This window comes from Enhydra lutris, unplaced genomic scaffold (assembly GCF_002288905.1).
Source record: "Enhydra lutris kenyoni isolate GAN:26980312 unplaced genomic scaffold, ASM228890v2 scaffoldscaffold6, whole genome shotgun sequence".
In the NCBI taxonomy this organism is placed as follows: domain Eukaryota; kingdom Metazoa; phylum Chordata; class Mammalia; order Carnivora; family Mustelidae; genus Enhydra; species Enhydra lutris.
The window spans coordinates 29,810,663-29,837,898 of record NW_019154090.1 but is presented as its reverse complement, the minus strand read 5'-3'; the positions used below and the strand labels follow the sequence as shown (position 1 = coordinate 29,837,898).

Here is a 27,236-nt window from a genome sequence, read left to right as displayed (position 1 = left end):
GACTTGGGGGCAAGCATATCCCCTCTCTGGGCATCCAGCAGCCTTCCTCCTTTGTATAATCAGGAAGGATGAATGGAGCTTCCCGAGACCACCTAAGCAGAGTGGAGCTGGCAGATCTCAGTGGAACAGTGCCCAGAGCTCTCTCCCTCCCTGTTTCTCACTGTTCCTTGGGGGTCTACACAGCTACTTTTCCTTTTCTGGGGCAAGTCCCCTCACCCAAATAAATGTTATCCTTGGTATCAGCTGCCTGCTCAATGGAGAAGGCTTCTGGAGCTCTCAAAGCCCCTCTCTTCCTGAGCAAAGGCCCAGTATCCCCAGACCATCAAAGCCACACCCCAACACCCCCTCCCCAGCCATTGTGCCCTTGTAGGAGGAGTGTTGGGGGGTAAGCCCCAACCTTTGGGCATAAGAATCTTGGGAGAAAAGCTGGAGACAGAGCAAGCATCATTTAGACTCAGCCTAGGAATCTAGAGTCTCTTGTTGCTCTAGTAGGAAATCGCCTCCATTTTCCCATCTGCAAAATGGAGCCAACAATCATTGGCACCACCTAGTTCAGAAGGTAGATGAACTTCGACAGAAAGTGGTAATGGTGCCTGACATGCTGTATGTACTCTGTATCAGGCCATTACCTTACTCGTACAAAGGAGGTCCTACAATCATAGACTCACATCTAGGAGAAGAGGTCACCTGCAGGGGTATTCTGAGGGAATTTCCTGAGATCCCAGGTTTGGGCCTGGGACTGGTTCTCCCAGACTGGCCCTTTTCCACTCTCTTGATCTTGAACTTGGCATCTCCCAGGTGGTAGAACCTCTGCTGGGTGCTGGGCGTATGGAGAAGAAAGTAATTTCTCTGATGGGGCAGGAAGGAAGGCTTCTGGGAGGAGGCAACCTTTGAAATGGAGTCTCAAAGGGTGAATAACAGATGGGGGAAGAAAATTCCTGACGATGCAACAGCTGCAAAGGGAGGAAATGTAAAGAGCAAGGTATGGGAATTGGAGCCCTATCTGCTGACCTGCCCTCACCCTATCCTGCCCTCAGGGTCTGCCATGGTCTTGTCAAAGGCCCACAGGACACAATGCAGGTTACTCCGCTTGCTCAGTGCTTTATTGACCCAAGGCCCGGAGAGATGAGTCAACAGGGCCTTCTTCAAACACAGCCCTCCACACGTCCTGAGATTCAGAATCCAGACGTGGCTCTGTCCTTGGCTTCACCGCTTCCACAACATTTTGTCTTGAGTATCTCTAAAGCTTAACGTGTAAATATTTTGTCCACACAGACAGACATACATCCGTTCTTGCCGCAGGCGGTCACGCTCACTGAAATGCTTCCACTCAGCCATTTGTGTGTGTTGGACATTGGGCATCTGTGGCTCTCCATCTGTCTGCCATCCATCCATTCATCCATCTGTCCATGCACAACAAGAGAGCAGCAAGTTCTGACCAATCGGACCCCGGGGTTCACAGCAGTGGGGGCTGGACTGCAGACCTTAGCCCTTGCCCAATGGCCCCCCAAGGAGGTCATCCCTTTCTGAGGCAACAGAAGCCAGGGCCGAGTGGCTAATTAATGGTTGGAGTCTCTAACCCCAAGTGGAGAGAGGAGCCGAGATCTCAGCCCATGCATCTCCTGAGATGGGCACCAAATCAGACGAAGGAGTCAAGCACGCAGGTAACACTGAAACAGGAAAGAGTAAGAGCTTCTGTTTGTGCTAGAGGTGTTCACGTGGAAGGATGGGAAAGAGGAAGAGAAAGGAAACATGGCAGACACACCCAGGAGTGCCAGCGCCCCGGGCAGGGAGGGGTTCTGCTTTGGTCCATCCCCGGTCGGCGGGGTGGGGGGGGGGTGGCTTTCTCCTAGACACATATAAACAGAGCCCCTGGGAAAGAGGGGGGCTTTTCTGGACACAAGAAGACAAAGGGTTAACTCAAACAAGGAAGGAGAAAAAGCAAAAACGTTCCTGCTGGACACAAAATACTTCCTTTGAGCTGGACTTAATCCAGTTTCACCAAGTCAACAGGCTGGGCTCTCCCCGGGTCTGGGCTGGGGTAGAGGTGGCACGAGGATGTGGAATATGATTGCATTGAGACATGGGGATCGGGGCTGGGTGCAGATGGACAGAACACCCTCACTGTCTTTCCCCTGGATGGCAGTTGGGGCCTCGAGCAGACCCTCAGCCCCACAGGCCCCTGGGAGGCTGGGACCCAGGCAGCGAGGCAAAGGAGGCAGGCAGGACTGGCACCAGCCCTTCACTGATCCTGCAGGCGGCTGCAGAGCTCCCGCCGGCTCCGCTCCCCAGCCCAGCTGCGGGTCTTGAGGCGGAAAGTCTTCAGCTCGTCCCTGAAGGCTTCATGGTTCATGGGCCGGTAGTCCTGGGGCTCACAGAAGGTCTAGGGCAGGATGGGAGGGTCCGTCAATATGGGGGAATGGGGAACTTTTAGAGGAAACCTCCCTTCTCCTTGGGCTACCGGTTGGCCGAGCCCTTCCCTGCAGTCCAGCCCTCCCAGGAAGGCTTCAGCCGCCCTGCCCCATGGTACCGGGTGTTGGGGGAAGAACTCCTTATAGCCGCCCTTGAGGATATACATCTCAGGATAGTAGAGGCTGGGGTAGTCGTTGGCAGCTCTGTCGCGCTCTCTGATGAAACGGCACCTGCGACCAGCAGGGGCGTGGGGGTCAGAGCTGGGTGGTAGGGAAGGATATACCTCAGGAGACCTGTTCTTTGCACCCAGTCTTTTGTGGGCCTTGGGGAGCCACAGAAGGCTTGAGTGCAGGAATGATAGCCATAAGAATGCTTATATAGATCGTCTGGCTACTGGAACCAGAGGAGGCTGGAGAGATGGGAGGAAGGAGGTAAATCAAGGGAGTTGCTTCTAGAAGGCAGTTCATAATCTTTGTTAGAGATAACTTACCTGGACAGAGAAGGGAAAGCATAACAGAGAGAAGTGGACAGAATTAGAGAGATCTTTTCAGGAGGTCCGGATGAGACTTGGTGAGCATGAAAGTCGGGGAGCAGAAAGATCAGTCAAACCCTGGAAGGCTCAGCATAGCTGAGGGACAGGGCCCTTGGATATTAAGGACACTGCTGGAGACTTGGAAGCAGATCTTGAGGGGGGAGGGGTGGTGACAATGGATGGAGGGTGGACATAGGCTTGATGGGAAGGATGGGGAGGAGGTAGGGAGAGGGTGCCATGCACAGGAAGGGAGGGTGAAGTCTGCTCTGGGGTACCAGGGGACTAGAGGCCCAGATCTAGGTGGGGGCTGGGGCTGGGCTCAGGCCTCTTGGGCAGCAGATGGCAGCACCCCAAAGCCTGAGCAGGAAGGTCAGGAGCAAACACTAGCTAGCAGACTCACATGCGGGGACCACGCTCAGATGAGAATTCACAGTGGAAAATGAGGATGATTCTCTTGTCCAGATTACAGGGTGTGATGGGGCTCTGTAGCAGGAAGGTCTCAGCATCCCGTTCCAGGGGCAGGTTCACGGCAGTCTGCCAGAGGAGCTGGAGGTCAGGCCACCTTCCTGGGGCTGGGTGGCACATCCACCCTTGGCCATCCCCAACTTCCAGGTGGGTGATTCCACCTCTTACTGGGCAGGATCCTTCCCCGTGAGAGGGTGCAGCCACCCGCCACTGACTGACCCTCCCACAGAAGGATAGAAATGGTGGGTCTTCAGGGCCTGTCCCCGTCAGCCCGCCTCACCTTGATGTGCCCGCCTTCGTACTCGTAGGGGTACCTGCAGTCCACAATCACAAACCTCTCCACGATGTTGCTGAACTTGCCCACCAGCAAGGCTGCCATCTGTGGGTCACAGAGGTGGGTCCCAGCAGGTCAGCCTGGCAGATGGGGGCTGACCCCAACCCTAACACTGGTCTGGCCTTACAGCCCATCCCCAAGGAAAGTTAACAGGCAAATGGCCATCCCAAATGTGCCTGGAGAATGGCTTTCCCCGACGTACCGTTTCTGGTGAGATATACTTGAGATCTTGGTGCTTTCCATCTACAGTCTGCAGAAGGAAAGCCTGAAGAGAAGGGGAGAGAGATTGAGAAAGGCAGAGGGGGAGGAGAGAGAGAGAGAGGGGAGAAGAAAAGATGAAATTGGCAAGACTAGGAGCCTAGAAAGGATAGTTTCTTTCCCAAGCTCAGAAAGCCACACCTGCTTTGCCCTTCAAATTCAGCTCCGGTTCCCATAGCAACCAAGAGACGCCTCTTGGGCCTGACATCCAGGGAACAATCCCTTCCAAGGGGAAATGCAGAAGGGAACAGAAGAGATGAACTCCCCACCTCCTACTTCACACTCTGTCAAGCCCCCCGGATGAGGCTCGAGGAGGCTCCAAGCCAGATATTAGTTTGGAAATGTTTTCCGAGGTTGAAACACAACCGACACCCCAGACAGATCTGGAGTAGAGTCAGGAGACCAAGGAGAGCCAGAGAGAGGAGTCTAGGGGAGAATAAAGAAGAAGCTGTGCTGGACAAAACCAGGGGTGGGACAGGGGGAGGAGGTACCAAAGCAGCTTCTGAGCTCAGGGGGCCACACAGTAAGGGGTCGAGCCTCCCGAGGGTCCCATTGCTCACACCTTGGAGTAATCCCCAATCAGTTCCCGGTGGTCACTGTCCAGGATAGTCTCAATTTCATCATGACACAAGGACTTGGAGCGGAGGACACGGGCTTTCTGCAGGGTAGATGGTGACCAGGGTCAGGGGCCAGGCTGCCCCTCAGCGTCCCTGTGTGGCTGCCACCTCTCTCCCTGCACCTTGCCCGCTGCCACAAACCCCGCCCAGGTGTGCTGGTGGGGTGGACTTGGACAGTAGCTGCCCAGCCCCACCCCAGGAGGGCACCCACAGGTTCCTCGGCCTCCTGCTGCTCCTCTGGAGGGGTCACGCTCCTCCTGCGCTTGTTCTGTGTGGGCAGGTCCCTGTCGTGGGGCCGCTCCAGCCTCTTGAGGATGGGTCGGATCACGCTGCAGGGCATGGACGGAGAGCGGAAGAGCCGCTGGCATTTGCTGTACATGATGAGGTCCTGGCAGGGGTGGCAGTTCGGGGGTCAGAGTACCCCGCCCCTGCCCCCTACCAGCCCCCCCAGTTTTGGGGCAGCCCCTCAGAGACCCACCTGCTCCTCCTCCTTTTCTGAGGTCTTGACCAGTGGGGCACTAATGAGGCTCTCCATGCCTGGGGGTACCGCCTTGTCATCCTGAGGCCAAATCAGCAAGGGGATGGTCACACCCGTGGGCAAAGGCCAACCCCTTAGGCCCCAGGTCCTCCAGCACAGCCACATGGGGCAGTACCCCAGAACCAGGAAACTGCAGGGCCCCACTTGCTGAGAAATGTGGCCATGCGGGAAGGCCGGCCTTGCCTCTGCACTGCAGCGCCCTCCCTCCCTGCAGCTTCAGCCACCTGCCAGTCTCTGGTAGGCCAGAGGCTGCGCCATGACTCTGTCAGCTTGCATTCCTCTTCTGACATCGGAATGAAGTCATGGTCTCATGGCGGGAGATCAGGGCTTTCCTCTTTTGGGAGATCCCAGGACAAGGGAGGTCGAGTGCCTGGTGAGGCAAGACTGGTTACCTTTAAGTCGCTCTCCAGGAGGTCCACAAATCCATCATCTTCCTCGGAGGCCCCCTGGGTGGCAGTCAGGGAGAATCGGCATCGGGCAGGGGGACTCAGCTCCTCTACTTCCATCTTCCACTCGGGGGTGAGACACTGTGTGGGGTGGGGGGACAGCCACAGACTGCTCAGGGGTGGGACCCGAGGCACAGAACAGGTTCCCACTGCCTCTGGGTTCAGGGTCCCCCTCCTCTTCCCCACCCAGGCTGCCTCCAGGGTTGCCCACCCTGCACAAAAGCCCACCCGCAGGGTTCCTTTCTCCCAGTGTACCATCAGGTCAGGGGCTGAGTTTGGTCTCTGGGCAAAGGCTTCCCTGCGGTCGGCCCACTCTGCCAAAGCATGGGCATGGCTGGGATGTGGGGGTTCCCATGGCATCTTGAAGACAAATCCATCCTGTGGGCAACATGGGCGAGTGTCATCAAATGCCAGAGAACCATCCCAGCACACCCTCTTCCTTATCCCCCTGAAGTTCTCCCACTCCAGCCTTCTGGAAGCGCACATTCTCTTTGTCCTCCTCAGAGCTTCGGGCAGCTCGGCCACACGCCTCACTCTTCCTCCAGCGGCCAGTTGCTTGGGAGTTGGTGATGTTCCGCAGCACAGGGCTGTGGCCCAGAAGCCTCACCTAGAGAGCCAGGTAGGGCAGGAAGGACTGAAGGCTCTATTCCTCTGGCACCAGCCCTGACCCTACCTTCTCCTGTCCCTCCTCCGACTCCCCCACCTCCAAAACCCCATCTCCCACAGCCAGACCAGGGCCACCAGACTGTTTCAAGTCTGCCCTCTGGGAGGTGACCCCGGATCCCTCCTGCCCCTCCTCCAGCCTGGCCAGGGCCTGAGCCTCCAGTGTCAGACTTCAAAGGGTACTCACCGGCAGGGACTGGAAACGTCGAATGGCAAACTGCTCACTGCAGGAAGAAACAGGGAGACGTCAGGGCTGGAGAGTAGGGGGCCGTGCAGGAGAGCATACAGGATGGCCCTCTGGCACAGATCCCAGCACATCCCTGGGGAAGGCAATGGGAGAGCACCTTTCCCATGCCTACTCCATCCAGTGGGGGGCAGGGGGAGAGCCTGGGGTAGGTGGACCTCCAGAGCCCACTTCAGGAAGTCTGGGACACTTACTTTCGGATGACCCGGCTTGCTGCCTGGATGGCCTGCTCAAACCTAGGAGAGAGAAAAGTCCCATGCAGCCCACCTCCCCCTACAGCCCAAAGCCCAGCCCCAGCATCAGCCCCTTCTTCCCATCCACAAGGCCTGGGGGCCAGGGCTCAGGTCAGTAGAAAGGGGAGGGAAGAATGGGGACTCTCAGGGGTCCAGGTATTGGGGAGGGGGGAGAGGAGAAGCAGCCTGAGATTTTGAAGGCTGCCCTGAATGGAAGAGGGCCCAGAGAATGGAGCAACAGAGACAGCTGGGGGAGGTCCCAGGGTGGCTGAGGCGCTACCAAGGCAACGGTCTTGCCAGCTTGCCCATAGGCCTTCCACCTGTATGCAAATCACCTCAGTGGGGCCATATGGCCGCCAGGAAAGTCATCCATCCGTCCCATGATGACAGACTGTGGCTGACAATGTGGGTATCTCCAGGGCCTGGATGCCAGCAAGACTGGGCTTCCCTTCCCTTGTGTGGGGGCTGTCCCAGCTCCCCCCAGGACAGGGGCCTGGTTCAGTGTGCCCCCGGATCAGCCACAGTGTGCCATGCCAGACCCCCTAGTGACAAATGTTCAGGGTCACATCCTCTCCTCCCTCCTATGGAATTTTCTAGGACCAAGCCTCCGTCCCACCCCCTTCTCCCGCCTTAGAAGAGGCCAGCCGGCAAAGAATTCCAACAGATGTTCCTTTTGAGGCTGGGGCACAAGCTTCTGTAGATAGGCCCCACCCCCTAGCTATGTTACCAGAGACCACCTGCCACGCGGGGCTTTTGTGTGTCTATGTGAGTTCAGGCACACACACACACACACACACACACACACACACACACACACACACGCTTCTTTCTGAGAAACTGTAACCGTCAAAGCAGGTGGAGAGGTTGGCGGGGGAGGGCCACTGAGGGCTAGTGTTAGGGGCATGACTCCCAGGGCTGGGGAGGGGTTGTACCAGATAACCTGGCATTAGAAATGATGAATTTTATTGGCTTGGTTTCCCATCTGTGCCTGCGCCGCAGGAGTAAAGCAGGGACAGTTCTGGCTTGTCAACCTGCAGTCCCCCCCCCCCCCCCCCCCTCTCTCCCCCTTTCCTGTTTGTGAACAAACCTTGTAGCCCAGCCCAGTCTGATCAAAGGCAGTGGGAGGAAAGACAGCCACTGCCCTAACCCCAAAGCCACAGTCCCTCTGCCCAGTCTGGGGATGCCCAGCTGTCCCCACTAATGCCTGGCAGCTGCTCTCCCTGCCAGGGCTCTAACAGCTGGATAGGGACAGCTGTGCTCTAGAAGATACTACTCATGCCCCACAACCCAGGAGGAAGGACCTGTCCTGAGTACAACTCCCTCTCCACTCTCTCTTGTAACGGGCCTGGTCCAGGGGTTGGCAGGAAAGTGTCCCTGAAGCCAGAGGTTGCTGATAGGATGGCCAAGGGCCGAATCAACCTGCCACAACTGTTTCTGTTTGGCCTACAGTGAATTAAAGGTTTTGAATTCATTAGACCATATTTTAAAATTGTGATGTTTCATAGAAAAAAAAATGATGTGTATAAGCAAAAGAAAAAAGGGACATACACCAGACCTGTATTCCCACAGGCCAGGGGCTGGCTGAAGTATCCAGTGCTCCCATAAGCCTCTATCTCCACCACCTGGCTCTGAGCCCACACTCAGCTGCTCCTGCGGGAGCAGAACCTGCTCTGAGACAGGAAGCAGAATCTCAGGACTTGGGAGATCAACAGGTCACCCCCACATGTGGATTGAAGGGGTCTGTCCACTCTCCCAGACTTTCCCTAGTGGGCTTATGCTGAAACTAGGATTCAAGGTAGGCGTCAACTCCTTGGTAGTGGGGATCCCTTTACTCACGTCTGCTCTGCCATCTTGGGGTCCATGGGGCTGGGAGAATCCATACACAGACCTGGGGGGACAGAGCACCTTGGTTTGAAAGTAGTGACATTCTCTATACACATTCCCCCACCATGTCCCAATTCTATTCAGAGAAAGGAAAAACCTGTTTCTAGTTTAGATCTTGATACATTAAAAAAATGAAACAAAAACCTGCCCATGAACACCAAGGGCTAACACACTGCCCCCAAAATTGGGCAGGGCTCTACTCACTTCTTACTATGGAAACTCCTTTGTATACGTTTTATTTTTTTTTAATATTTAATTTATTTATTTAAGAGAGAGAAGCAGACTCCCTGCTGAGCAGGGAGCCTGATGTGGGATTCAATCCCAGGATCCTGGGACCATGACCTGAGCCAAAGGCAGATGCTTTACCAACTGAGCCACCCAGGTGCCCCTCAGCTGTACAGGCTTTAAGCCAAAACTTTGCTAAGCATTTTTCTTAAGCTGGTTTAATTTGTTCTAGAAGAGACAATAACTTTTTAAAGGAAAAGGTTACCGCTGAAGGCAAGTGAATATTATAAAATGACCAACATTCAACCCTAATGCCTCCCAGCTGGGGCTGTGGTTCAGGTACTTTGGCGCCTGGTTTTAAATAGGTAAGATCTCATCTCCCCAAGAGGGCCCCGCCCTACCGCCCGCTCAGCCAGTCTGGGCTGGATGTGGGGAGCCCCACCAGAGGTGGGCAGGTGCAGGCTCCTGGGCCCACCAGGTTGTGGGGAAGATGTTAGTCTGATCAGCAGTGAAGTGGAGAGACTCAGGCAGCCCCCCCGCAAGCCCGCTGGTACCCCTGAGCCTCACCTGCATCAGAAGATTCAGAGGACTGGGAGGACAGGGAGGATTCAGATGCCCGCCGCCTGGACAGGGACAAGCATGAGAGCAGGCTGCCTGCCTGACGCTTTGGAGTCTCACTGGGAAGGCAACAGGGGCCCAGGGAAGGAGAAATGTCAATGTGGGGCTCAAGGGCTAGCTGGCCCATGTTCCCACCAGCCACCCACCTCTGAAGGGCTCACCCCTGCCCCAAGGAGGGCTCTGAGGGCCTGCCCTCTTCTCAGGTCTTCTGCAGAGGCACTAAGTAGCTTTTCTTTGTTGATTAAGAAAGGTCCTCCTGGGTTCAGGGGGAGGTGAGCCCAGGGCAAGAGCAAGGAGGTGGGTTGAGGGCCATTCTGGGGGGGTGGCAGGGCAGCAGAGTAGCCCTGGAGGGCCTTTCTGGGGACTCCTCAGACCCCTATCCATCCACAAGCCTTTCTGGAGCCAGGGCAAGACTTAGGTCTCCATTGCTGCTGAGGGCAACCCAGCCTGGACACTGCAGGTTGCTCAGGAAGCAGGACCAGTGTTTAACCCCTTAACCTCAGGAAAGAACTGGGGATGGAGGGAGCAGGGGCAAGGACAGAAGAGAATCAGGCTTCTCTGCCACCCTCAAGGCCCACTCCAGGCTCAGGATCCCCTGCCTGGGGCAAAATAGTGGTGATTAGGGCAGACGGTAGGGAGCCAGCATGGTGGAGGCACGCGGGAGGCAGGGGTGGGGGAGTGGGAGGGGGTAATGGGACCGGTGGTCCCATCTCCAGTGTCTTGTGTTGCCAACAGCAAGTCACCTCGAGAGTGTGCACAGCACAGACCTGGCCTCATCGCCGTAGTCCCGGGTCCCTGAAGTAGGCACTACCTAGGACACCTCCCCACTCCGCTTCCCAGATTTGCCTCCCACGCTGGGTTCCACGGGAGGCCCGGGACCAACACCCCACACCCAGCATCGCAGTGCGCGGGCGTCCTACCTGCCGAGCCCGGCGAGGTTGTGCATGGTCTGGGTCAGGCTGGTGACCGGCGAGTAAGCGGCCGCGCGCTCCGGGGACCCCACGAGGCCATGAGCTCCCAGCTGGAGGCCCAGGAGGTGGCTGGGACGCTCGGTACCTCCGCGCACGCCCGCCGGACTGAGAGCCGGGCCCGGCGCGGGCTCCGGTTGGGGCAGCTCCATCGCACAGCTGGCAGGGGCGAGGTGGGGAGCGGGCCCGGGGTGGGGGAGCGAGGGAGGAGAGGGAAGCGGGGAGGGGGGGGCGGGGTGGAGGGACGCAGGGACCAGCCACCAGTCCGGGAAGCCTCTAAGCAGCAGCTGCCACCTCCACCTCCTTATATATTCGAAAAATAACAGCGGCCGCGCCGCCGGCCGCCACCAATGGGGGCGCGGGTTAGGAGAAGGCGGGACCGAGGGCGGGGCCCACGGGGTGAAAGGCGCGGAGGCTGACCAGCCCGGCCCAGCCCAGTTCCCGAATCTGGTCCCGGCTAAGGACTGGGGGTTTCTCCTAAGCCTCCACGCGCCGCCCCCCGCCGCCCCAGCCTGGCCTCCAGGATCTTGGCTGCCCAAATTCTGCTTCTCGGGATGTGTTTGGAGTTATCCCCGGCGGAGAAGGTCCCTGAGGAAGCCACAGCCGCTAGGGTGTTCTCCAATGGAACCCCCGCCCCAGATTTAACATCACCTACACCCACCAGTAGGCTCCACTCCGGGAGTTTGCCAGACGCGGCTACACGGAGCGGACTGTATTTGCCACTCTACCAACCCGGGCGCTGAGGCGTGGAAAACTTCATTAGCTCGTTCAAGGTCACACGGGGCAAGTGGCAAAGCAGAAATTCACCCCAGGAGCTCCTGAAGGCTTCCTTCCCGCTCGACCCGCAGCGCGGAGCGTCGGTGAAGCGTAATTGCCAAGCGGAGCCTCCCCCAACCCTCACAGGAGGTAGACCGGAGGTGGGGGCCCCGTGTAACTCATGGGGCCCCAGGTTATCTGTGACCCCAAGGGGTCCAATTTTCTCCAGCAGCTTCAGAGGAGGCTCTAATGGCTGACCTAGCCATAGGTTTTGGCGATTGGGACCAAAGAAGGTGGCTTCCACCTCAGAACAAAGTTATGGAAATATCTCATGCCCACTGAGGGTTTGGCTAAAGTGAGGTCAATGGCATCACACTGTTTAGTTGACGTTTCTTTGATGGCCAGGGAAACTGAATCTGTCACTAGTTTAAACTGAGCATGCAGATCATGACATTTCCTTCTCCCAACATTTTGTTCAGCTTCTGTGATGTGTCAGGTGCTGTGCTTCGTGCTGGACAGGGCTGGGGTTTCAGGTACGTTTCTGGTTCATCCACCTGGATCAAGGGGTCCAGCTCCCAACCTCCAGCCACTACTCACAGCCCAGAATGTGACTGTCCTGGGGAGCGGGGTGGGTGAGCGAGAGGACCATCTGTGAGGCCTCCCACCTTGAAGACCAGAAAGAAAACTGAGGGATTGCATTTTTGAAATCAACCCAGCAGGGATTACTCCCATCCAACACACACACACACACACACACACACACACACACACACACACACACTTCTACAGGGTGTGGGGAGGGGTGTGTGTGTATGTGTGTGTGTGTGTCCAACAAAAGGTAGGGGAGTATTAAACTCTTGAATCCTCTCAAATTCCACACTCAGAGGTCACCTCTGGTACAGTGAGAGGCCAGGATCACAGAGGGGTCATTCCAGAGCATTCCATACATCAGCTCCGTATATCTTCCTGAATTTCCTTTTGCCAATTAGATCACAGATTATGTGCTCAATAAAAAGAGAGAGAGAGAGAGAGAGTAAGAAAAGGTGCATGCCTGGGTGGCTCAGTTGGTTAAGCGACTGCCTTAGGCCCAGGTCATGATCCTTGAGTCCCGGGATTGAGTCCCATGTCAGGTTCCCAGCTCCATGGGGAGTCTGCTTCTCCCTCTGACCTTCTCCCCTCTCATGCTCTCTCTCAAATGAATAAAGGAAATCTTAAAAAGAAAAAGCTAATCAAGAAAAATAAGCTAAAATAAATATTTGCAATCATATCATAAGAGGAATGACTCCTCCCATCCAGCCAGGTCCTGGTTACCATGATAGTTCTGGGCTGGGGAAAGTTTCATTCCCCATAAAAGGAATACCTGGGCTCTGGATTGTACATATCAAGCTCTGGGCTTGCTTAACAGGGTCCAGTGTGACCCCAATGCCTTGGCAGAAAAGAAGAGAAAATTATCACATGCTTGCAAAATCCTTCTGCTTCTCTAAGCCTGTTGCTGCACAGCATCTTCTTTGTGGGACTCACTTTTCTAGTGCCTTTTCTGTCATGGTTTGTGACATGTTAAATGGTTTTTAAAAATTGGGCCATGGTACCAAAAATTCAAACAAAGGAGAAAATTCAAATGGAGCAAAACAGCATTGAAAAGTCTAGTCTCCCACTCTACACAAACCTTCAGGACCCCTGCCTAGAGGCAGCCACCAATATGAGTCTCTTGGATATTCTGGAGATAGTCTGTGACAGTCCTGGGCAATTGAAACATAATGGGGAGGCACAGATATAAGCCACATACCTAATCTAAAATTTCTTAGTAGCCACATTAAAAAATAGAAAAAGAAACACCTGACATTTTAATATTTTATTAAACTTTAAATATTCAAAATATTATCATTTCAACATATTATCAATACAGGAATTATTAGATATTTTAGATGCTTTTTTAAAAAGATTTTATTTATTTGAGAGAGAGAGACAGTGACAGAGATAGCAAAAGAGAGCATAAGTGGGAAGGAGAGGGGGAAGCAGGCTCCCGCTGAGCAAGGGTCCCAATGTGGGGCTCAATCCCTGCGACCTGAGCAGAAGGCAGCTGCTTAACTGACTGAGCCACCCAGGTGCACCTAGATACTTTTTTTCTTTTTTCTTTCTTTCTTTCTTTCTTTTCTTTTTTTTTTTTTTTGGTGCATTTGACAATCACAGCACATCTCAGCTTGGATTTGCCACATTTCAAGGGCTCGATAGCCACATGGGATTAGTGGCTACCATAGTCCACAGTGCAGGTTTATATATGTATAAGCACATGTATCGCCACATTTTTACAAATATAACAAACTGTGTGAAACATTGTTTTACCCTTGCTTTCTTCATTTTACTTGAAGGTGGAGCCAAATTACCATAATGCCATATATTTATTCATTTCCCTAATGCTGAACATTTAGGTTATTAGCTTTCACACTGATGCAGCAGGTATATACAGTGTTAATTCCAAAAAGGGAAGATTTGGGGGTGCCTGGGTGGCTCAGTCGGTTAAACATTGACTCTTGATCTCAGCTCAGGTCTTGATCTCAAACTCTTGATCTCTGGGCTCCATGCTGGGAGACTTTAAAAAGAAAAAAAAAGGGCACCTGGGTGGCTCAGTTGGTTAAGCGACTGCCTTCTATTCAGGTCATGATCCTGGAGTCCCAGGACTGAGTTCTGCATCAGGCTCTCTGCTCAGCGGGGAGTCTGCTTCTCCCTCTGACTCTCCCCCATCATTCTCTCTCTCTCACTCCCTCTCAAATAAATAAAAATCTATAAAAAAATAATTAAAGGGAATTATTGGAAGGTGTGGCTCTATTTATTGAAATCTCCTTTTCCCTTTTCTGATTTCATTTCCTCAAGCTGACTGAGCTATTGAAGAACAGGGACCAAGTCACTTGTCTCTCCTCCGGTCTCCCAGTACCTCATATAGGCCCAAGTCCAAGGTTGGCCCCTGACCCAATATCCCACTTCTAGGGATTTCTCTCTTTCTCTCTTTTTTTCAATATTTATTTGTTTGAGAGAGAGAGAGCGCGCATGCACATGGGCAGGGGAGGGGCAGAGGGAAAGGGAGAAGCAGACTCCCTGCTGAGTCAGGACCCTGGGATCATGACCTGAGCCAAAGGCAGATGCTTAACTGACTGAGCCACCCAGACACCTAGGGATTTCTCTTAAAAAGATGATAAAAGTACACACAAATGTATGTTCATTGAGCACAGAGAGCAAGCTGAGTGTTCTTATAGGGGAGCAGCTAATGCGGTGACTCCTCTATAGTTCATAATACCTTCAACTTTTAAAGAGAACAGGCATGGGGACAGGTAGGGATGCTTGGCACCGGGCAAGGGCCCAATTAGTGATTGTTGATGTTTGAATGATGACATATTGGGCTTTCAGAAAATGGTCTTTTGAAGAAAGGGTTCCAAGAGTAAAATAAGTTTGAAACTCATTGATGGAGATAATTATTGACATGAAAAGATGTTCACAATATGGGCTACAAAATATCATGCCAAGTGTGATCTCATTAAAAACTATGCACAGAAAAGTATCCCACAAGGATATTCTCTGAGTAGTGGAGTTAAATGTCTCTATCCTCAAAATTTTCAGTATTTTGGGGGCGCTGGGGTGGCTCAGATGGTTGGGAGTCTGCCTTCAGCTCAGGTCATGACCCCCAGGTCCTGGGGTCAAGCCCCATGTCAGGCTCCCTGCTCAGTGGAGAGTCTGCTTCTCTCTTTCCCTCTGCCTCTCCCCCTGCTTGTCTGCTCTCTCTTTCTGAAAAGAATAAATAAAATCTTTTAAAAAAATTGTTGGTATTTTAAAATATTTTCCAAGGAACAGATATAATTTTTTTTAAAGATTTTGTTTATTTATTTGACAGACAGAGATTACAAGTAGGCAAGAGAGGCAGGCAGAGAGAGGAGGAAGCAGGCTCTCTGCAGAGCGGAGAGCCCAATCCGGGGCTCGATCCCAGGACCCTGGGATCATGACCTGAGCCAAAAGCAGAGGCTTTAACCCACTGAGCCACCCAGATGCCCCAGAACAGGTATAATTTTTAAGTTAATTAAAAGACCATGACCTCAAATTGGCAGTTCCTCAAACAATTAAACATAGAGTTACCATATGACCCAGCAATTCCCATCCTTGGTATATATCCAAGAAAAAATGAAAATGTATGTCCACAGAAAAACTTGCAAACAAGTGTTTATAGCAGCATCATTCTTAATTGCCAAAACACAGAAATAATCCAAATGTCCATCAAATGACAATTGGATAAAAAGGTCATATATCAGGGCGCCTGTGTGGCTCAGTGGGTTAAAGCCTCTGCCTTTGGCTTAGGTCATGATCCCAGGGTTCTGGGATTGAGCCCCGCATCAGGCTCTCTGCTCAGCTGGGAGCCTGCTTCCCCTCCTCTCTCTCTGCCTGCCTCTCTGCGTACTTGTAATCTCTGTCTGTCAAATAAATAAATAAAACATTTTTTTAAAAATATCATATATCTATATAATAGAATATTATTCAGCTGTAAGAAAAAAATAAAGCACTGATAGGGCTTCATCATGCATGAATGTTGAAAACATGATGCTAAGTGAAAGAAGCCAGTCATTAAAGACACATATTATATGATTTCGTTCATACAAAATGTCCAGACCAGGGAAATCTATAGACAGAAAGTAGATCAGTGGTTGCTCAGGGCTGAGGAAGGGGCAGGGAATGATAGGGAGATACTACTAAAGAATATGGGATTTCTTTCTAAGGTGACAAAAATGTTCTAAAATTCACTGCGGTGATAGTTGCATGTGTCTATGAATTGTATAAGCTAAATGGGTAAGTTGTATGATATGTGAAATATGTCTCAATAAAGCTGTTAAAAATGAAAGCATTAATAGAATTATGGAGGACTCGGGGAGAGATGAGGTATTTCTCTTGGGACTCTTGGCTCTAGGAACTGCGGACACGTCCTCAAATGGCTGGACAGCCTTTTTCCTGCTAACTATATCTACCTCCATCAACAGGCCCACATTGTCTTCTACTTCAGGCCCATCCTTGGTGCCACATGAAAGATACTGTTATGGCCATTTCCAGGACAAAAAAGAAGCCATACACACATGCTGATGATGCAGCCATTTCTAGACATCTGGTCTACCTGCCTGTACCAAGGCATAGGTCCCATTTCCACTCCCTCTAAACTGAGCAATTCCCTTGCCAATCCATCTGGAACCCTAGGATTGGGGCCCCCCCACTTCTCTCTGTTAGCCCCATCCTTCCAATTCCCCCACCTTAGGCAAGTGCAAAGTCCACCTTCTCTTCTCTTGGCCCAGACTGTCCAAAGTTGCCCACTAGGCCTAATACCCATTCCTCTCACCAAATCATTATTTTTCATGTCCCTCAGCAAACTTTCCATTCTCCTTTTCATTTTAAAGGGCCTGTTGTACTTGCTTATTGAAAAATACTTGGAAAATTCAGTGAAGTAGGAAAAATAAACCTACCTACATGACATTCACCCAAACACACATTGATTATAAGTCAGGATGGGTGAAGAGGCAGGAAGGACATATATGCACATGGATGAAATCACAGAAATGTTGACATGGTTTCCTGAAAATGTATGGTAGGGAGTCTCAGATAGGTAGCTCTATACTCACCTTTGCACAGGGACCATATACCCATTATAGACCAAGAACTGATCTGGCTCCTGTAGGGAAAGTCTCCCACGTTTTCTCCTAGACCTTGTGATTAGGAAAATATATATTTTTTTTTATGTCTCAAGAGTGGGAAAGGCCTAAGTAAGACACAAAACCCAAAAGCAGTAAAGGAAAAAAAATGACAGATCTGCCTACTTGAAGGTTACAAACTGGGGGATCTGGGTGGCTTAGTCAGTTAAGTGTCTGCCTTTGGCTCAGGTCATGACCCTGGAGTCGTGGGATGGAACCCCATGTGTGGATCCGTGTGTCCATTTCCCTGCTCAGCAGGGAGTCTGCTTCTCCCTCTTCCTCTGCCCCTCCCTCTACTTGTATTCTCTCTCTCTCAAATAAATAAAATCTTAAAAAAGAATAAATAAATAAAGGTGGGGCGCCTGGGTGGCTCAGTGGGTTAGCCTCTGCCTTCCGCTCCGGTCATGATCTCAGGGTCCTGGGATCGAGCCCCGCATGGGGCTCTCTGCTCAGTGGGGAGCCTGCTTCCCACTCTCTCTCTGCCTGCCTCTCTGCCTACTTGTGATCTCTCTCTCTCTCTCTGTCAAATAAATAAATAAAATCTTAAAAAAAAAATAAAGGTTACAAACTTCTCATACTAAGATTCCCTAGGTTAAATTAAAGGACAGCTGGCAGGCTGGAAGAACATATTCGTAATATATTTAACAAAGATTTTGTGTTCAGAGCCTATGAAGTGCTCCTGTAAGTCCACTAAAAGACTAATACAAGAGAAAAATGTGCAAAGAGTATGACTAGAAAATTCACAGGATTCAAATTGTCAATACACACTAACACAGCAGTGAGTTACACTTTCTTCCCTTGGCCTCCAGAAACACAATGCAGGCTTGGTGTTCCTCCTACCTCTTTAGCTGTTTTTCATGAATTTCTTGTCAGTCCTTTCTCGAACCCTTAACCTTGGAGAGCCCAGTGCTCTGGGTCACAGCCTTCCTCTTGACTACACCTCACTCCACTCTAAGAGATTTTTTTCAAAACACCGCAATGCATTTGTTGTTTTAAGAATATATCATTTTTACGTGTGCGGTGGAGAAAGAGGTTTCAGGGATTCACGTGTATATATGTTTATATATTTATATACATGACATTATTTCTGTAGGTGAAAACACAAACATTTATGCCTGTATGCATGGAAAAGCCCAGAAAGTGAGCGTTAATCTATGGATTGTGGGATTATCACCAAATCGATTTAAAAGCGTAATGTTGCTTATAAAAGTAATCTAAATGTGTAACAACAGGCTACATAGATTAGTGTTCCTCCCTGGAACAATATACAACCATTAAAAAGCGTGTTGGCAATATTTTATCGATGTGGCAAAATTCTCATCACTCCTTGCCAGGTAAAACAGCAGAAGATGCCAGTTATACAGATTATACATCCGATGCCGGTTTTATGCAATCAATTTTTTAAAAAGAAAACTGCTTGAGCCTAGAGAAAAGACTGGAAGGAAACGTATCAAAATGTTACCTGCTCATCTCTCCAGGTGCTGGGGTGAAAGGTGATTTTTAGTTTCCTGTATTTTTCAGTATCATCAAAGAGCGTGAGCTATTTTTGCTAAAACAAAACAAAAACCACAAACCACAGCTGTTATTCTTTACAAGCAGCAAATCGCCGCCCACCCGGCGCGGAGGCCCGCAGCCGCGCCCCTGCCCGCAGGTCGCCGGACGCCCGGGCGCCGGCCGGTCCAGCAGGCCGCAGCGCCCCCCCGCGGTCGGCCCGGGGCAGTGGGGAGAGGGGGGTGGGCGCGGAGGGCGGGGAGGCGGTGCCGGGCGTCCCCGCGCTTCCCGCGAGATCCCGCTCCGCCCGCTCCGCCCCGCTCGCCGCGCTCCTTGCTCCCCGCGCCGCGGCACTTCCTGCCTTCCGCGCCCGCGCCGCCCGCCCTCGCCCGCGCCCGCCGCCTGCCGCCCGCTGCCCGGCGCCGGCGCCCGCCGGCGCCCCCGAAGGTGCCCCCGGCCGGGCCGGGTCGCCGCCCCGCCCGCCGCTCCGCGAGCCGCTTTGTCTCGGGCGGGGCGCGCGGGAGGCCGCCAGGTGCCCCCCGCCGCGGGCCCGGGCCCCCCGCCCCGGGGCGGCGGCGGTGGCGCCGGGCCCCGGGGCGGGGGGCCCGCCGGGCCGGGCCCCAAGCGGCGGCAGCTGACGTTCCGGGAGAAGTCGCGGATCATCCAGGAGGTGGAGGAGAACCCGGACCTGCGCAAGGGCGAGATCGCGCGGCGCTTCAACATCCCGCCGTCCACGCTGAGCACCATCCTGAAGAACAAGCGCGCCATCCTGGCGTCGGAGCGCAAGTACGGTGTGGCCTCCACCTGCCGCAAAACCAACAAGCTGTCCCCCTATGACAAGCTCGAGGGCTTGCTCATCGCCTGGTTCCAGCAGATCCGCGCCGCTGGCCTACCCGTCAAGGGCATCATCCTCAAGGAGAAGGCGCTGCGTATAGCCGAGGAGCTGGGCATGGACGACTTCACCGCCTCCAACGGTTGGCTGGACCGCTTCCGCCGGCGCCACGGTGTGGTGTCCTGCAGCGGTGTGGCCCGCGCCCGGTCGCGCAGTGCCGCCCCCCGGCCCCCAGCGGCTCCCGCCAGCCCGCCTGCGGTGCCCTCGGAGGGCAGCGGCGGGGGTTCAACGGGCTGGCGCGCTCGGGAGGAGCAGCCGCCGTCGGTGGCCGAGGGCTACGCCTCCCAGGACGTGTTCAGCGCCATCGAGACGAGTCTGTGGTACGACTTCCTCCCCGACCAGGCTGCGGGGCTATGCGGCAGCGATGGACGGGCGCGCAGGGCCACCCAGCGCCTCAGTGTCCTGCTGTGCGCCAACGCAGACGGCAGCGAGAAGCTGCCCCCACTCGTGGCCGGCAAGTCGGCCAAGCCCCGTGCAGGCCAAGCCGGCCTGCCCTGCGACTACACCGCCAACTCCAAGGGTGGTGTCACCACCCAGGCCCTGGCCAAGTACCTGAAGGCCCTGGACACTCGCATGGCCGCAGAATCTCGCCGAGTCCTGCTGCTGGCAGGCCGCCTGGCTGCCCAGTCCCTGGATACCTCGGGCTTGCGACACGTACAGCTGGCCTTTTTCCCTCCGGGCACGGTGCAGCCGCTGGAGCGGGGAGTGGTCCAACAGGTGAAGGGCCACTACCGCCAGGCTATGCTACTTAAGGCCATGGCGGCGCTGGAAGGCCAGGATCGCTCAGGCCTGCAGCTAGGTTTGATGGAGGCCCTGCACTTTGTGGCTGCCGCCTGGCAGGCAGTGGAGCCCTCGGACATAGCTGCCTGCTTTCGGGAGGCTGGCTTCGGGGGTGGCCCAAATGCCACCATCACCACTGCCCTCAAGAGTGAGGGGGAGGAAGAGGAGGAGGAGGAAGAGGAGGAAGAAGAGGAGGAGGAAGAGGAGGAGGAGGGTGAAGGGGAGGAGGAGGAAGAGGAAGAAGAAGGCGAGGAGGAGGAAGGAGGGGAAGGAGAGGAGTTGGGGGAGGAAGAGGAGGTGGAAGAGGAGGGTGATGTGGATGACAGTGATGAGGAGGAGGAGGAGGAGGAGGAAGAGAGCTCCTCTGAGGGGCTGGAGGCTGAGGACTGGGCCCAGGGGGTAGTGGAAGCCGGTGGCAGCTTCGGGGGCTACAGTGCCCAAGAGGAGGCCCAGTGCCCTACCCTCCATTTTTTGGAGGGTGAAGAGGACTCTGAGTCTGACAGTGAGGAAGAGGAGGAAGATGAGGATGATGAGGAGGATGAAGATGATGAAGACGATGAGGAGGATAGTGATGAGGTGCCTGTGCCCAGCTTTGGGGAAGCCATGGCCTACTTCGCTATGGTCAAGAGGTACCTGACTTCCTTCCCCATTGACGACCGAGTGCAGAGCCACATCCTTCACTTGGAACATGATCTGGTCCATGTGACCAGGAAGAACCACGCCAGGCAGGCGGGAGTTCGGGGTCTTGGACATCAAAGCTGAGCCACTGGGCCTAGTCGTGCCCGACCCGGATGTGGCAGCACCAGCCCAGGGCAGAGGACTCTCCGGGCAGCCGCTGTGGATAGAGCCAGAGTGGGGAGCTCCAGATTCTTTAGTGATGTTCCTCAGGCCCTGTGACAGGCCCAGCCACCTCGGTAGGGCCCAGGGCTGGGGTCAGCCTCACTGCCTGCTTATTGCCTCTTTCTCAGAGTCCTCCTTCCTCCCCATTTGCCCCCTGGGCTTGGGGGACCAGGTGGGGAGCTGTCCGGTGCTACCACACCGTGCCATCTGTGGACTAGGCCCCAGGAGCAGCCAGGGGTGGGCCCTGGAAGCTCCCGGCCGGAGAGTGCCTCTCCCCTCTGCCGTCCACACCAGGTCTTTGGTGGGGGGGACCCCAAAGCCATTTTGGGAAGGGCTCCAGAGGAAGGTCCAGCCTAGGCCCCCACAAGGCTGGCAGCCCCCTACCCCTGCCCCTGGGCCGCCTTGAGAAGCACAGTCTAACTCACCGCAGGCTCCTGAGCCTGCCTCTGCCTGCTTCCCCATCTTCCCAATCCCTTTCTCTGGCCCAGGCCAGCTTACTTTGGCCCTTGGTTTTCTTTCCAGATTGGAGATTCCCAAGAGGCCCTTCAGGGGAGTGATAGTGGGCACTTCCTTGTGGGTAGCTGCAGGCCCCATGCCTCTCCTCCCTCTCTGGCAGGGCCCTATCCTGGGCAGGGGGCCTGGGGCTGGGCCCATAGTCCAGCCATCCAGCTGCTCCTTTCCCAGTCTGAATTCAATAAATCCGTCCACTCCCCTTTTGTGGGGGTGAACGTTTTAACAGCCAAGGGTGCATCCTTCATGGTCTGGGCTTGCGTCTGTCTTGGGAACACGTCCTTTCTTGGTTCCTTTTGGTCCTTTTTCTGGTGGGACATGGAACCAACTGTTGAGAGGGTAGCCACAATTCAAGTCCTGACTGGGGTGAGGGGCCACCTCCATATCTAAATGTTATCTAGGCTTGGGGAGGAAGGGATCTTCAGTGTACCTGTTTGGGTTTGAGGAAAGCTGGGCCTTGCACTGCTTTGGGGTTAGAAGTTGGGGTCAGTTGGCTAGGAGAGGAGGGAGGGAGCCAACTATCCCTGTTGGGCCAAGTTAAACTGGGAACTAGGCCTGTTAAACCCATTAAAGAAGGTCCTTGCAGGAGTGGGCCCAGAGGACAGAGCAAAAGGGGTGCTGGGGCAACTTCTGTGGTCCAGGTTAGAGTCTGGAGGGACATACAGAGCATCCCTTGGTCTACCTTTAATGCCTTAAGAGGGAGCCCTTTAGACCTTTCAGGGATTAGCATCTCCAAGCCTGGTGGCCATCCTGGGGACAGTGGCAGGAGGAAGATAAAATTCCTGGGACAGACTGCACCCCCAAGAGGCTGGGGGCACCCCAGTCCAAAGGTGAAGCCTGGTGTCTCTGCTGATCCTACCCCTTTTCTCCTTTCATGACCCAGCCCCTCCCTCATTGAGGCCCTCAGGCCCCAGTGGTTCCAGCCAGGGGGAGGCCTGGGCCTGAGGAGGCCGCTCAGCTCTGGGCCCCAAACCGGTTTTCCCACCTCCACTGGGGCTGGCACATTGCTGCTGTGGTTCCCTCCCCACCACTTCCTTTCAGTTCTTCCTCTCTCCACCCTGGAATGTTAAGGGGGGTATATCTAAGTCGTCTTTAGTCCCTTCCCTACCCTGGGTGTGGTCTCTTCCAGAAAGGCAAGGCTACTATGTATGACTTTAAATCAAGAAGGTAGAGTGACAATTCCACACTTGGCCTTCCAGACTTCTGGCACTCAGATTTCCCCTGTAGGCCTTGAGGACAACGAAACTAAAGGACTAAGGGACTGCAAAACGTAGTTGGGATTCCCCTTACCATCATCCCCCCACCCCCATCTGAGCTGTGGAGGAGGAAACCAGAAAGTCTTAAAGGAAGCCCAGCACCACCACCCCCACCGCCTGCTCCAGAGTAAGGGGGGGGCAGGAGCAGTAGTCTTCTCCCTGTTCAACATGGCCCCTCCCTCAAACACCAACAAGGCAAATCATTTCCGTTTGTCTCTTCTGTTGGAACTGAGATCGTCTCATTAGTGATAGCACCAACTGATGTTAATAGGGCCCTTGCTGTGTGCCAGGTGCTGTGCTAAGCACTTCCAATGCTCACGAATCCCTATGAAGTAGGTAAAACCATGTGAAAACAGGCACAGAAAGGTCCAGTAATGTGCCCAAAGCTACATTGCTAGTCTTTGGTGGAAGCAAACTTTCTTTTCTGGCTGATCCTAGAAGTGCCTCTTTTCCTGCTACTCTGTGTCCCTTCGCTAAGGAAGGACCCATATCCCTAACCCTACTACAAACAGTGCTCTTTTGAAATGGAATTGGCTACTGAAATCCATTTCTAACCCACGGAAGATAGCTCTCGGAAGGAGGTGAGGGGCTGTGGAAGTGTCTACTGGAGCTCTTGCAGCTTTTACTCCCATACCCCCAGCCCCCATACAAATGCAGATCTTCCATAAATACCCTTCCCATTTTCCTCCCTATTACCCTGTTGGGACAAATAGGCGAGAACCATTTCCACTTCACAAAAGGAGAAATAAGATTAAGGAGTTAAATAACCTGCCCAAGGCACTGGCCCTGAACCCTAGTATTCTCCCTGGGAATCTGGGGGACATATTAAATGCCCTACCAGGACACTGCTGGGAAGGGCACTGGTGTTGATGGCCCTAATAGCACAGAGCTCTGAGGAGGGACCCAGCCAGGAGACACAGTCACACAGCCTGTCACACAATCCAGCTGGGAAGCAGCAGATGATTAGCAGTGGACGCCCAGATGAAGCTGACAAACATTGGGATGCCGCCTTCACTTGGGATTGATCACTAAAGGATGGGGAAGGGGAATCCCAGCCCTGGGGAGGCTGGTGCAGGGATACTGAGGGCCTGGTTGGCACTGACAGGTTTCAGAGTGGGCCAGTTTGGCTGATCAGGTGGCGCTTGGCGCAGATACTGGGAGGACAAGGCCACTTAATCGCCTTTTCAAAGCTGGGGCCTGAGAGTAAGTAGAGGGAGAAAACTACAACTCCCAGAATCCCCTGCTCCCCGCCCAGCCAGGGATAGTTGCTATGGTTTCAGAAAACAATATGGCTGCACCCAGCTGGGAGAAGAGTCTTCGGATTAGAGAGGCAGAGGCAGGTCTGGTCTCCGTCAGTGGCGAGAGAAGAGGCACCTGAGGGATCGTGAAGTTGGGGCTGGACTCTGCACGGCTGGAACGGCCTGGCCTTGCCTTGCCGAGGGTGCCAATGGCGGGCAGCGTGGACGAGGAGGCGCTGCACCAGCTGTACCTGTGGGTAGACAACATCCCTCTGTCCCGGCCCAAGCGAAATCTCTCCAGGGACTTCAGTGACGGAGGTGTGCACCTCAGTATGTGTGCGCTCCTGTGTGTATGTCCCGTGTGCCCGTGTTTGTTGACACGTTCTGTCCTGTACGTACATGTGTAAGGGGTCTGTATGCATATGTCTCTTTGTGCTTCGGTGCGTGTGGGTATGTGTGTTGGGGGGTGTCTGACTACCTCTTAGAACTTTAATTGTGTATATGTGTGTGTGTTTCTGTGGGAATATGAATATGTGTGTATCCATATGTATGTCCCCTTGTTCTGTCCTTTATGCATGTGTGGCGGTGATGATTGTGTGTGTCTAACTGTGTGAGTCTGTGACTCCCTCCTGACACCTTAATGAATAAGACGTGTATTTGTGTATGTTTTTGTGCTTCTTTGTGTGTGTACTTGTTCTTTGCTGTATTCCATATATCTGTCTTGTGGGAGTCTGTGCATGTGTATGTTCATATGTTTGTTGATGGGTTCTGTCCTGTATGCAGGTAGGGGGTCTTGTGTGCATATGTGTTTCTTTGTGATTATTAGGTGTCTGTGTGTCTAAGGGTGTCTCTTGAGATTTTAATGACAGAAGTATGTGTCTCTGGTACATTAGTACATTGGTGCCTATGTGACTTACTGTGCTTGTGTGTGACTCTCTTGAACTTCAATGAAATATGTATCTGTGTATGTGTTTGTGCATCTCTGTGTGTTGTATATGTGTGTGCTATATGTGGGCCTGTGTATGTATGGGCATGTGTGTGTCCTGTGTGTCTACACACTTTGTCCTATGTGCATATCTGTAGGGGGATTTTATCACATGTGTCTGCTTGTGTGAATCTGTGACTCTTTCCTGGGATTTTGGTGTTGGGAGTGTGTGTGTTTCCATGTAAATGACTAGGATGGGACCCCAGGCTCCTGACAGGCTCTCTTGGAGACTCATTCTCTACTAGAGGACCAGAGACCCTAGTTTTCATATGCCTGAGCTGAGGGGAATGGGATGCCTCTCCTCTGGGGTATGCTGGAGGATGATTACTGATTTCTGGTCTTGCTTTCTTGAACCCCTTTCCCTCTCTTCCACCACCCCTGCATCCCTATCATCCTTTCCCTTTCCACATCACCTCTTTGCTTGGCCCCACCACTCTGCAATCCATGATTCTCCCATCCCATCCACATCTTCTCCCTACTCCTTTTCCCTTACTCCCTTCCTTGTCTGCTCCCATTCCCTCAGTCCTGGTCGCAGAAGTCATCAAGTTTTACTTCCCCAAGATGGTGGAGATGCACAATTATGTCCCTGCCAACTCTCTCCAACAGAAGCTCAGCAACTGGGGTCACCTAAACAGGTAGCAGAATGCCTGGTGCGCTACTCGAATCTCCATCCCCTACCCAGACCACGGGATCCCAGGAAGGGCTGCCCTACCATGCCCCCCCCCCCCCCGACACACACCTCCCATGGTCTCCAAAGCCCAGGCTGGGATTCTGTTTGTGGCAGAGTAGGGAGGGACAACACAGTCAGGATCTGGTAACAAAATCAAGGGACTCCTTTATTGGGGAGGAGACAGGAAAGAGGACACCAAGAATCAGGTTCATTCCCCCAGGGCTGCAACGCTTCCTTCTACTCCACGCCCCTCAGTTCATTCCCTGGGGACCCAGTCCGCCATCCCTGTGCCTGTCTGCCAGGAAGGTGCTGAACAAACTGAACTTCTCCGTACCAGAAGATGTGATGCGCAAAATCGCGCAATGCGCGCCGGGCGTGGTGGAGTTAGTGCTCATTCCGCTGAGGCAGCGCCTGGAGGAGCGGCAGAGGCTCAGGAAGCAGCGCATGAGCTCCTTACAGGTGCCGCCCCACCCGAGCCTCTTTCCAGGCAGCAGGAAGCCCCGCTTTGCCGACAGATGTCGGAGAGGGTGTTTGGCAAACAGAGGCTGGCCTTGGGGACCACGGAAGAGACATGGGGCTCCTTGCGGATGAGCGAGACTGAACTCACAATAAACCCCCCGGGGTGGGGGGGTATTATTTCAGGAGCTGGCTCCCCAGGATGGCACTGGCTACATGGATGTGGGTAAAGTGGTCTTTACTTTTCTTCCCTCCCAGGAGCAGCTTTCCTTCTGTCCTACCTATGGGGGAGGGGAGGGAGAGAGAAGTCAGGAAAAAGAAACTCCAGCTCGACCAACTCCTCCACTTGCCTCTTCTCAGGTTTGTCCCAGAAGGCCCGAGGGGAAGGTGCCCCAGACCCCCAGGGAGGGGGGCAGGTCAGGTAAGAAAGCCGAGTTCCTATCTCACCAGGTCTGGTGATCCCCCAACACAGCGCTTCCTGGGAAGCAGGAACGAGGTTGCGGGGAGGGGATGAGGGAAGGAGAGTCTGGCCGAAGAGCATCAGAAGGGTAAGAGTGGGGCCCCAGATCCAGGCCTCCGCTAAGCTGCTTCCCACCCCAGGGGGGGGCCGGCTGCCCCCGCCCGGGCCTCCGGGATATGGCCAGGCAGTGCAGGGCGGCGACCCAAGCTTCGTCCTCCAGATCGCTGAAAAAGAGCAGGAGTTGTTGGCTTCGCAGGAGACCGTGCAGGTGAGGGTGACTGGGGAAGGCGTGGGCGATGGTGGGGCAATGGGTGCTTAGGGACTGCAGTGGTGGGGACAAAGGGCAGCAGGCAGCTGACTTCATCTCTGTGCCTCGTGGCCCAGGTCCTGCAGATGAAGGTGAGGCGTTTGGAGCACTTGCTCCAGCTCAAGAACGTGCGCATCGACGACCTCTCCCGGCGGCTCCAGCAGGCAGAGCGTAAGCAGCGGTGAGCCGTGGCCCGGGCCACGCTGGGACGCCCCAGTACCCGCCTGAGCCCAGACGCCGCGAACCGACGCACCCACCCAGGCACCCACCGACCTACTGACTGACCAATGGGCGGGCGGAGCCAGCAGCTCCAATGAGTCTCCTCGGGAGCCGGCGCGCCCCTCCCTTGGGATGGGGGCGAGTATGGGAGGGAGGATCAGTGAGGCAGGCGCCTTCAGAGCAGAGCCCCTGGACTGAGCCACCTCCTTCCACTCCACCCGGGTC

At 54.1% G+C, this 27,236-nt stretch overlaps 3 protein-coding genes across 4 annotated transcripts; 2 read left to right on the top strand and 1 right to left on the bottom strand.

Annotated features, from left to right (window-relative positions):
- Positions 1-1,824: 1,824 nt before the first annotated feature.
- LOC111141443 (cell division cycle 25B) lies at positions 1,825-10,600 on the bottom strand. 2 transcript variants are annotated; one of them, XM_022494003.1, is made up of 16 exons: positions 10,390-10,600; positions 9,419-9,528; positions 8,579-8,630; positions 6,704-6,745; positions 6,453-6,489; positions 6,087-6,209; positions 5,858-5,980; positions 5,549-5,683; positions 5,097-5,177; positions 4,830-5,006; positions 4,564-4,659; positions 3,946-4,008; positions 3,690-3,788; positions 3,345-3,478; positions 2,531-2,642; positions 1,825-2,383 (listed from the first exon to the last, which is right to left on the bottom strand). In XM_022494003.1, the coding sequence occupies exons 1-16, from the start codon at positions 10,587-10,589 to the stop codon at positions 2,243-2,245; spliced, it is 1,725 nt and encodes a 574-aa protein (XP_022349711.1). In that variant the 5' UTR covers positions 10,590-10,600; the 3' UTR covers positions 1,825-2,242. The 2 variants fall into 2 exon arrangements, with proteins under 2 accessions (XP_022349711.1, XP_022349712.1); XM_022494004.1 differs by lacking the exon at positions 6,087-6,209 and having other exon boundaries at positions 1,839-2,383.
- Positions 10,601-18,759: 8,159 nt separating this feature from the next.
- On the top strand, positions 18,760-21,653 carry LOC111141892 (centromere protein B; the record flags this gene model as incomplete). The annotated part of the gene is made up of 1 exon (XM_022494727.1): positions 18,760-21,653. A coding segment is annotated over one exon (2,073 nt), but the record flags the coding sequence as incomplete, so codon positions are not given.
- Positions 21,654-24,123: 2,470 nt separating this feature from the next.
- LOC111141849 (sperm flagellar 1) lies at positions 24,124-27,029 on the top strand. The gene is made up of 7 exons (XM_022494686.1): positions 24,124-24,232; positions 25,423-25,534; positions 25,872-26,028; positions 26,212-26,251; positions 26,386-26,448; positions 26,629-26,753; positions 26,870-27,029. The coding sequence occupies exons 1-7, from the start codon at positions 24,124-24,126 to the stop codon at positions 26,975-26,977; spliced, it is 714 nt and encodes a 237-aa protein (XP_022350394.1). The 3' UTR covers positions 26,978-27,029.
- Positions 27,030-27,236: the final 207 nt, after the last annotated feature.